Consider the following 11,635-nt stretch of genomic DNA (forward strand, 5'->3'; position numbering starts at 1 on the left):
CAAGGAAGACATTCAATCACACCATGTGTTACATTTTCATTGATATATTACTAGTAGAGTGTTTTGTGGAGCGATTGGAGAGAAAAAAAAACAAGTGAGGAGAGAGAGAGAGAGAGAGAGAGAGAGAGAGAGAGAGAGAGAAAAGGAGGGAGATAGGACCAAATAGACAAGGAAAGAATGATTGTGGGTATATGAGAGATGTATTCTCTGAGAGATATAGACGAGTGTTGGCAGAGAAAGGGGGAACCAGAAGAAAGAGGTGAAGATGGCTCTAAAAAGTGATGACCAGTAGTTTGTAAAGAGTTTTTTTTCTTCATATGTATCGATGAAAGAGGGGTAAAAGACGCCAATCAAACAAAGAGGCATGACAAGAGAAAATGAACCTGCCTTTGTTTTTTTCCTGTCTGTTCACCGAATCATACATGTTTATAATCATCTGCAAATTTTAGTTCTTGAGAAATATTCTTGGTTATTGCAGTTTTTTTGTTATCTTGCTACCCCCCCCCCCCCCCCCCCCCCCATTAAAAAAAAAATGGGTGGAGGCTTTGTAGTTTATTGTAAGCTAATTGATTTGAAATTGTATATCTGTGAAAGGTTCATTTTGAGATTTTTAAATAAACCAATATCAAATACTAATTATTAAGAAAAAATAAGGGGATTGATAACAAGGCTTAGACAGTTATGATCGTAGGTGGCGCTGTGTAACTGTAATCAAATTCAAGATGGCGACTTACATAGGCAAATCGTGGTTGTCTGCTGTCGGGAAACCAGTTGCAATTTCTCCGAGAAAACTATGTTCAAAGAAACCGATTAATAGATGGAAGGAAAGCGTAAGAAGACATTATTCGGTTAATGCGGATTGGTAAGTATAGGAAATTATGAGAAGCTACGAAGTTTGCCCATAAGTTGAATTAGGTTGAAGACAACTTTTGTCTTGGAGTTGCATATCTACCGCAACCAGCTGGACTGGAGCTGGCCAGGCGTCGCGGCCGCTCAGCGCCAGAGTCAGGCGGAGGTTCTCGCTCGTTAGAGCCGTAGGGTAGCGCACAAACTTCGTGTAGGCCTACGTGTACCGGGTATTTCTCCGAAGATAATAGATAATAGAAGTAGGTCTAGAGAACTGTCACAGTATGCTAATGCATACCTATATCTTCTAAGAATACCTTACTTTAGTAAATATAATTTTGTTTGGGTTGCCAGCTTGATTATGAATGATGATGGGGAAGTTAACAGAGATTTTTGAAAATTAGGAAATGTGATATCCGATCCATGAATTCTCATATTCTACCCAAATCTGTTTAGTTCAATCATTCCCAAAGAGCAGCAAAGTTTTTTATTACAAAGTGCTGCACCTTGAGTTTGAATAATTAATAACAGAAGGTTCATCATCAAAGAATTCTGGAGATATCATCATAATCTAAAATTTCTATGGATTTGGATGCACTTCAAGCCTTCAACTGATGGAAAAGTCATTAAAAAAAACAAGAATTTAATTCGCGCACAGGATTTTACAGCTGATTTTTCAAAAAAGGTGATCCATCAATTATAAGATAATCAATAATTTGCAAGGCAAAATATCACCCAATTGTAGTTGCTATCACTTTTTTATTTACAATTTTGATGACATCTCTCGAAATGAAGATTCCTAGACCATTTTGGTTACCGGTAGTTTAAAATTTTCGAAACAGACACAAAAGACAGCGAAATTTGCTGATCATTTGTCAATATATGTTCATCATTTTTAAACCTGATTTCAAAGAAACATTTGGTCTCATAATAATTATAGGTTCTTCTTTCCATTGGTAGTATCAGATTTTCAAAATCTTACAGAATTTTTTATTGCTATTATCATAAAGTCAGTGCCAAATAAATGGGGAGGGAAGAACAGCAAAAAGAAATGCAGAGAGCGTGAGCTTTGATATATGTAATGGTAACAATACAAATATTTATTAATATTTTCAAATACTTTGAATACCTTTCTGTTGTATATAGTTCATCTTCACATGAAGGCTGGTCCAGTATGGTTGGTCTTGAGATACATGCCCAGATACTCTCCAATACCAAACTATTCTCTGCTTCTAAGGCTGAATTCATGGCACCACCAAACTCACTCGTCTCTTTCTTTGATGCCTCACTACCTGGAACTCTACCAGTAAGTATGCAATGTCTGGAATTCCAGAAGATGGTGGAGTAGAGAAAGATTGGGGAGGGGGGAGGGGAGGAGATGGGAGGTGGAGGGGGGGGGGGGGGGAGTGTGAGATGAGTTAGAGTTAGAGAAAAGAAGGAGATTGGCTTTTCCCAACATAGTTGCATTATTATCAATACATACAGTTAACAACTAAATTTTTCATACCCTTGCCAAGTTTTGTAGTTTCTTAAGTATGTTAAAGTTGATTCGGCCTGATTTATGTTTCTTGAGAATGTGACATATTAAAGTTTACATCTAAAAGTATTCAACAAAGGCTTTAAGTCCACCAGTCCACCGTTAATTGTTAAGTTACAAAAAACACATGACATAATTGTATGAATAATTTAGTTGTTAAATCAACATGTAAAGTATCTCTTTAAGGAACTCTGGTTGCAAGTTATCGAATGATCTTTTCAGTCTAAGTTTGGCTTTGATTCTCCACAAAAAACAACTTTCAGAATTCTCACTAAAAGAATGCCATTGCACTTTGCAGTGCCCTGTATTGCACCACATGACACTGTTTTTACATTTCCCCTCTCCAAATGTCATGATAATTTGCTTGTTATTATGAAAATCTTGTAACAGTGCTTGTTGTAAGCAGGTTGGTGCGCCACAGGTTTGAATGTGGAAATATTGGATGTTTCATTTAAATTTAATTTAGTTTCATTTTAATGTTTCAAGAGTGCCTTGTAAGACTTTGTTAGTTGATTATTTTTTATTTATTTCAAGATTTATTTCACACAAAAAGATATGCAAACATAATTTAGCTATTTCACAACTTTTATTCCTTCTCATTTTAGGTCTTGAATAGGAGATGTGTAGAAGCAGGAGTTCTGACAGCACTAGCCCTTTCTTGCTCTATCAACATGCGTTCGGTCTTTGATCGAAAACACTACTTCTATGCTGATCTACCGGTATATTGCTTTTAGTATTCTTGATAATGATCAATAAATTTAAAAAAATATAAAAAATATATGACAGTATAATCATGTTGACATTATGTTTCTGAATTCATTGTAACTCAGTAATGTAAATTATTTAAAAAGTATTTAATGATTTTAATGGAATCTTGATGTAAATGTACATTGATCATATTTTGTACATTTGTTTGACCATAGGGGGTAAAGATTTTAATAATGCTCAGTCCAATAAAACAAGGAACTTATATTGTATGAAGATTGAGCAGTTTGGGTCCTTGACTTCATATTTATTTCATTTTCATTTTTATTATTGTTGTGGTTATAGTTGTTGTTATTGTTATTGTTATGTGCTAAAGCCGTGGTAATAATATGAATCCAGGGCTCTCCGGGAGAACAGTATTGATACTGATGAGGCTATCCTGGGTAAAAAAAAACATATTATTATCATTATTATTATTATTATCATTTCATTTATTATAATTATTTTGATTAAACCCTCACACTTTGCAGGCAGGTTATCAGATTACCCAGCAGAGACTTCCCCTGGCTGTAGATGGGCAGGTGCATTTCAACATCTTTGATGAGAGAAGGAAGAGGCCTCCGTCTTATCGATCTGTTCGCATCAAACAAGTCCAGCTGGAGCAGGACAGTGGAAAAAGTCTCCACGACGAGGAGAACGCTGAGACACTAGTTGACCTCAACAGAGCAGGTTAGTCACATCATCATCAACTTCATCATCAACTTTATCATCATCATCATCATTCTCATCTTTCTTCTAATATCTCTTTCTTTCCTATTTTTTGCTCCGTTCTATTCTTTTTCTGTAACCTTCTTTATGGATGTGCGTACTTGTATTATTCAAGTCTTTTACTTTTTATTGGTAATGTATGTGCATTATCTTGTTATTGTTTGTTACAGGGCCCCGATTACAAGCAGATTTCTGCTTCTAAGGGGTCCTAACCATTATATTGTATATTGTATATTGTATATTGTATTTTCATTGTAAATTGTTTTATACTGGTTGAATAAATGAAATCATCATCATCACCATTATTATTATTATTATTGTTATTGTTAATATTTAATATTTAGCGTTACCTATGCCAGCTATCTTAATCACTGTAACCCTCGATGTCTCTCCTCCTGATATAACTGATTGGGGAAGTACAGATGGACCACTACTCTTATTCAAATAGTGCAGTGCGTTCGTATCATGCAAAGGTGGTTGTCCATCGACCCCACTTCTGCAATGATTATAACTCGTGTTTCTTTAAATCAGGAGTTGGTCTCATGGAGTTATTGACTGATTCAGCTATCATAGTTTGTCCATTCACAACAATCCTGCGATGATTATAACTCTTAATGCTAAATATATTTATTACTCATTGCGGATATAGTATAAAAAATATTATCGCTAGTGACATTCGATTGTCTCGCAATGTATGGTCAACAAGGGATCTAAAAGATCATGATGTTTCATGTGCCGCTGTTTCGTGTGCTTCGACCAATAGGTCTTGTCCGTTATCTGCTGTTCAGGCGCGAGGCCTGCTTTGAACACTCCAATTTTTCAAAGTAAACGTTCCGGCCTCTCGAATGTCACTAGCAATATTATTTTTGAATTTCGATATTGTAACTCTTGTTGCTTTATATCAGGAGTTGGTCTCATGGAGTTAGTAACAGAGCCAGACCTGACCAACGGTACTGACTCAGCAGCTCTGGTGAGAGAACTACAGCTTCTTTTCCAGGCCCTAGGAACATGTGACGGCAAGATGGATGGTAGGTAGACACAAGGGTAGATACAGGGGTGTAGTGTGGGTCCAGTTATTAGGGGGGGGGGGGCTCTCACTGGTGTCATGGGGGAGGGGAGGGACTGGTGATGTGAATGAAAAGCAAAATTACAAGGCTGTCTTGTGAGATGAGGGTGTGGGGGAGTGCAATCACCTGTTTACGTTGAATTTCCTTCTTCCCTCTTTCTCCCCCTCTCTCTCTCTCTGACTCTTGTTTTGCCTTTAAAAATGTAGGACTTAATGTGCAAAATGATATTACTTTAAGCAGTTAGCAAAAATTTGCTATTTCATATGAGGCATTATCGGTAAAAACATACCTGTAGTTGTAGTAGTTCATTCAATTAGACAAAATAACCAATCTTCTAACCTTATACTATACCTGTTTACACCCTCAAATATGATTTAACCTTTTTTTCTACTAGAAAGGTCAAAATCATGATAAAAGAATAAATTTATTCTTATATCCTCTTTTTGGAATCAAAAGGATGTTATTTCTGTGTAAAAAGATCTGAGTTAAATCCCTTCTTGGCTCCAAATAGATGATGTAGTTATCTTAAACTGTAGATTTTTCCACTTACAAAATTCATCTTTTGTTGTTGTGGTCAATAGAGGGATCTCTCAGAGTTGATGCCAATGTGTCGGTCAGTCGACCAGGTCAGCCTCCAGGTGTGAGGTCAGAGGTCAAAAACATCAATAGTGTCCGCTTTGTTAAACAAGCTGTAGGTGAGTACAATGTCATTAAGCAGCAGAACATGATAATTGCCCCAGGCTTTATATCGTTTAAAAAAAGGGTTAGGGTTGGGTTTGTAATTAGGGTTTAGGTTAGGTTCAAAGTTAGGGTCAGGTATCAAGTTGGGTGCAGGGTTGAAGTTAGGGATTTGGTTAGTGTAGGAATTGTCTGGAAGCATTTGTCGCAGTTACATGTGCCATGTGCTGTATATTAAACCATAGAGGTGCTGTGGTCTCATGGATAGATCTGTCACTGTCAGCGGACTGAATCCTTTGGTTCCCTGTATAAGTCACAGTGAACGCATGACTTTAAAAAAAAAAAAATTCTTTATAGACATTAATCTGCATTTGCCATTCCCACCCAGGGTATTAAATGGGTAATTTGTAGAATGCTTTAAATTTCTTAAAACAATGGTGTTAACACCAGGGTAAGTGTACTGTTTAGGTGCCTGGAACGGTTCCTGAAACGACCCCTTGGTAGATATGTGCATGATATGAATGTTCTAGGAGCTATTATCATTAGACTTATTATTTATAAATTGTACTTGTAAGAAGATTGTTTATTTCTTGGATGAAATTGCTACAAAGTGATAATAGAATGATGAATGAATATAAAGGTGATCTAATTTTCCTCTTTTACTCTTTGGCAGATTTTGAAATCAAGAGACACATAAAATTACTGGAAAGGGGTGAGAAGATCCAGTATGAAACCAGATCATTTGATAATTCACTAGGGTAAGTCAAAACAACATCAAAGAACTCAGTAAAGAGGTTAATCTGATTGGTGTTGTAACTTGAAAATAAGTCCTTCTTTTATAAATGTAATGCTTCCTGGGAGAAATTTTAATTATTTGGGTGTAAGCCACAAATGTTTAAAGCCCTTTCTTGTAAAACAAGAGAAAAAATTGGTGAGATATTGGTCTACATTTGCCAATCTCTACCCAGATTTCATAAAAGGGTATCTGGTAGGAATTTATTCCTTGAATACTTGTAGTTTCTTAGGGCAGCTAGGCTAAAGCCAGGGTAATAAAAATACTTTGTAGGTGACTTGAGCATCCCCTGTGATGGATCACAAAGTCCCGGTTTGGAGTTCCGCCGCGACACTAATGTCCTTTGGCAAGACATTAATCTACATTTGCCACACTCGACCCAGGTGAAGTAAATGGGTACCTGGCAGTAATTAATTCCTTGAAATACTAGAGCGCCGTAATGGCAGCACAGCTAAGGCCGGGGTAATAATTTCAAAATTTAGAAGCGCATAGAGACGTTTAAATTGAAATCTAACTACCACATACATCTGTAAACCTTGATGTGCATCCCCTCTTTCTTTGTTTTCTTCGTCTTTATCTGTCTTTTTCCCCTTTTACCAAAATTTTTTTTCCTCCATATTTGTATTATTATGTATCCAAGCTTTGCTTACTTTGTCAACCCTCCTGTTTGATGTTTTCGATTAGTTACAGCCAGCCTTACTTTATTCTACATATATTCTTTTGTCATGTGTAAATTTGCAATGTTTGTTTGTTATATATTTGTAAAAATGCAAAAGTAAAAGAAAATCAAACAGAAATAAATAAATCAAATCAAATCAAATTTGATATGCGCTATGCAAGAACCGAATATTATTATTATTATAATGTATGCACAATGGACCAGCCCAGATATCAAGTATGATGACATATTGATGGCAAGTTGTATTGATATGCCATAATCCACTTAGTAATGAATGTATGAGACACCTTATGAACAAAACCTTGTCCACTTGTCCATGTATATTGCCATCATCTTTCATCATAGGATCACGGTACCAATGAGAGATAAGGAGGGTAAGATAGACTACCGGTTCATGGCGGAACCAAACCTACCCCCTCTCATCCTGCATGATAACACCACCATCCATCAATCCTGCCAGCCTCTAAGAGCTATCAATGTGGATGCCTTGAGAGACAGCTTACCGGAGCTCCCAAGAGCTAGGAGACAAAGACTGGCCGACCAGTATGCCATGTCGCTGGACGTTGCCTATGTTCTAGTTGTAAGTATCAAGGGCTAGGAGACAAAGACTAGCAGACCAGTATGGCATGTCACTGGACGTTGCCTATGTTCTAGTTGTAAGTATCAAGGTCTAGGAGACAAAGACTAGCAGACCAGTATGACATGTCACTGGACGTTGCCTATGTTCTAGTTGTAAGTATCAAGGGCTAGGAGACAAAGACTAGCAGACCAGTATGGCATGTCACTGGACGTTGCCTATGTTCTAGTTGTAAGTATCAAGGCGTCACTGTTTTGTACAGAACTGCAGAGCTGAATGCAACAATTTTATCTTTCTGATTGAATAGAAAGTATTCTACTCGAAAGTTGTCAATATCAATAGGAAGAAAAAAAATTACAGTAAGAAATAAACTGTTCCAGTATGTACAATGTAGTATAGAATTACATTTCCTGAGACGAAGTTTTTTAAAGTCATGTTGTTATGCGTAATTCTAGCTATCATTGCTAGCATCCAATTACTTTCTGGCATCTAATCACAGCCCGTTATTTGTGCTTTTAGTTCCGCTTATCTTGTCTGACTTTGGCTTTCTTTCGATTCTTGCAAGGTACTCTGATGAGGGCAAGACAAAAATCTTTAGTATGTCTGTTTTTATTGCTATTATTCAAATATGTGAAATACATTGAGAAAATTTTGACTAGGTAAAAGGAATACAGATGTGACACTTTCCCTATGTAGCGTGACAAAATATAACACCTTTCCCCTGATATTTGTCCTAACAGAATGAGCCTGGCTTGGTAGAGTACTTTGAGTCTGTGTTACAAGAAGACTCTACAAGATACAGTAAAAGGGTGTTGAACTGGCTGACGACAGAGCTTCTCAAACATCTTAATCTCAATCACATATCTGTGTCCAGCAGGTACGTCCTTATCTTGTGTGTATAGACATGAACCTGTGCATAGTTCCCTGTAGTAGGTCATTTGTATTGAGACACTGTACTTGGCTTGCTTGCACCTTGAATATTATGAGAATACACCATACAGTGGTCTGTACTTACATGAAGGAAAACAGTAAGGAATACTGAATAAAAATGAAATAAAATAATCTCCAAGGCGTTTTGAATAAAAATTGGAAAATGCAGAGAAAATGGGTGATTACCGTAAAAAGTTTTTAAAAGATTAGAAAAAGTTCAGAAATGATCAGGAAACTAAAATTTGCAAATCAGCCATGTACGTGAGAGGTTTCTAGGTAACTGTGTTTATATTTAATTTGCTTGAAAGGAATCCTGCAATTTAGGCCTGAAGTACTCTAGTACTCAGGTAAAGCTCTTTACTAGCTACGACTGACCAAAGCGCTTACAGTATTATTCTTAACCCGGTTGCTGGATTCAATAACTATTCGGCACATAAAAGTGTACATTCTCCACTCCCTGGGTAGCATTCCAGCTAGTCGCCTTCCTACAGGCAAACACATGCTAATCCAACCACAATGACGTTTGCATCCTACCGGTTACCCATTTTGCACCTGGGTGGAGAGGAGCAATGCAGATAAAATGCCTTGCTCAAGGACATAAGTGCCATGCCGGGGCTCGAACCCATGACCTTTGCTTTTCCAGTCGAGTGATTAAACCACTCGACTTCGTCACCTCTACTGATTTACTGATTGGACGTTTTCTTCCTGCATTTCTGTTCTTACAGCCCATTGTGTGCATCATTGTTTGGTGAACTTATAGACCTGATGCAGAGAGGGACCATATCGGCTAAGACAGGCAAGACGCTCACTGCAATGATATTTGATGGGGACAAGAGGGATTTGATGGAGGTTTGTCAGTTTTCATACTTTTAACATTTATGTATGTTTTGCTGGAATAAATTAGTACAGAATCCTTTAGGGCTCCATGTGAAGAATATTATCTTGAGTGATTAATTAATGCATATTCAAGTGACATTGATGTTGGCCTCTTAATACAATTCAACTATTCTCTGACTAAAAATTAAATTCTATGCTTAAAACAAACTTAAGCTGAAGTGAGACAGGGTCATTTTACGTATAGTTCATCTACATTGTGATTAATAGCTATCAATTTAACATTTTCTATTTCATGACAGATTATTGAAGAGAATGGATGGGGATTAATTACAGATGAAGATGCAATAAGGCAGATCTGTGAAGGAATCATAAAGAACAGCGCAAACACAGTGAGTACACTAGTAATACTAGCCACCTTAATACATTCCTAGATTATCTGTAAACTTTAATTACTTTCAATTTTAAGAAGGATATTTGTTGACCTATTTCAGGATTTGTGAAAATACTGACTCAAGTGGAAGAACATGGGCAGGGTTTCACGAAACCATCATAAGTACAAGTTTACCGACATCCCATTGAAATGCAAGTTAAACTTAATACACGCATTTCAATGGGATGTCGGTGAACTTGTACTTATGACGGTTTCGTGAGACGCTTCCCAGAGCCTTTAAAGGTTTAAACAAAAACAAAATGAACAAGAGTATGGTGTCACATAAATGCTGTAAATCATCATGTGTTGCCTCATTTAAAAAAATATCAGCTGTATTTTATCAAGGGTATCTGACAATCTAATTTTCTTTGGATTTTCTGGTAATTTGTAAAATGCTATTATGATGATAACTGCTTTGCATTATTTCCCCTTAATCGCATAATTGGTCATAGTTTGGTCCAAACATAGCACAATAGATGTTTTTAAAAGTATCTCAAATCATTTCCAGTGGAAGGAATAATATTTGTCATGCTCGTGACAAATTAATCTTGTACTTCATCTACTTTATTTATGTACAGGTGGAGGAATATCGTCGTGGCAACAAGAAAGCAATCAACAGGCTGATGGGAGATGTTCAGAAAGAGACACAGGGAAGGGTGGAGCCAGGCATTGCCATGGCAACATTCAAACAACTGCTGGAGTCGAGATGACATCTTGCATAGTTAGCCTATCATACCGAATGGATTGGAATGACTCACCCTACCTCAAGCTGTATCATAAGCTAACAAGCCGTTGAGGCAGACAGAAGAGTTCTGTCATCATGAAGAAAAGAAACAGGTTCTGAAGATAGATTTCTCTGAAACAGTCGAAAATAGTCATGAGTTCAAAGATATTCTATCACCAATCTACATGTGATATATCCTCTATGTGAGATACGTATGTCATGTATTTAAAGGGAATACAAAGTTTTGGTATGGGGTCGTGAATTTGGTTCAAATGAAGATATTGGAAGCATATGCGATACTACAATATTCACTGATCGTTGTCGCAGTCGAAATCGACTCTAAAGTTATGAAATTGTAAATAATAAACACTTCATGTTGTATAGCTCCCTCTCAAGGTCAAGATATTAATTAAGCTATAAAACAATGTTTCTTGACTAAAATCGACCGATAAGCCATTCCCGTTCGGAAATTATATACCATAACTACATATTCTGAAATTTTCATGGTCGCATCTATCATTTTACGGCCGTAGGAGCTATTTGAAATTTATCAAAATTTACCGGGAGCACCGGTAAATCTTAATATTCAATTTTTCTAGAAAGCAGAAATGTTTTAAGGGCTAAAATTTCTATTGCTTTTAATACATCCACAGGGGCATCCAAATATATCAAAATTGTAAAGATTCACTATCCACCCATTTTTCAAAATTTCCCAAAACTTTGTAATACCTTTAACTCAATGACTACAGGCCATTCAAAAGTATCGGTACATATACTTTAAAATAATTAAAATCGAACGGCTTTCTTCTTCAGCTCAGCAAATGTGTATGCATGTGTATTGAAATTAGGTTCACACATGCCTAGCCGAGTGGTGAACTATGAAGTACAGTGTGCCATTGCTGTTCGCTTACAGATCAAATGTTGGTATTCCTGCTCTGTTTCTCTGAGATAAAGTCAGTTAGGCAAGCAAAAATGTGTATTCCAGTTCTCTCTGAATTTCAGTTTTCATTGGAAATTCCATTTTGTGTCCATGTAATGTCTATGCTTCCAAAATAAAAGATATT

The 11,635-nt window shown here is 36.7% G+C and overlaps 1 protein-coding gene across 1 annotated transcript; it reads left to right on the forward strand.

Annotated features, from left to right (window-relative positions):
• The first annotated feature begins 721 nt into the window (after positions 1-721).
• LOC587886 (glutamyl-tRNA(Gln) amidotransferase subunit B, mitochondrial) lies at positions 722-10,711 on the forward strand. Its single transcript, XM_030981163.1, has 12 exons — positions 722-862; positions 1,993-2,152; positions 2,989-3,102; positions 3,619-3,817; positions 4,762-4,884; positions 5,505-5,618; positions 6,275-6,359; positions 7,419-7,653; positions 8,391-8,527; positions 9,306-9,429; positions 9,717-9,806; positions 10,426-10,711. Exons 1-12 carry the CDS (start codon positions 723-725, stop codon positions 10,555-10,557), a joined length of 1,653 nt encoding a protein of 550 aa, XP_030837023.1. The 5' UTR covers position 722; the 3' UTR covers positions 10,558-10,711.
• Positions 10,712-11,635: the final 924 nt, after the last annotated feature.

Source organism: Strongylocentrotus purpuratus, unplaced genomic scaffold (genome assembly GCF_000002235.5).
Source record: "Strongylocentrotus purpuratus isolate Spur 01 unplaced genomic scaffold, Spur_5.0 spur5_scaffold_11, whole genome shotgun sequence".
NCBI classification, from domain to species: Eukaryota; Metazoa; Echinodermata; class Echinoidea; order Camarodonta; family Strongylocentrotidae; genus Strongylocentrotus; species Strongylocentrotus purpuratus.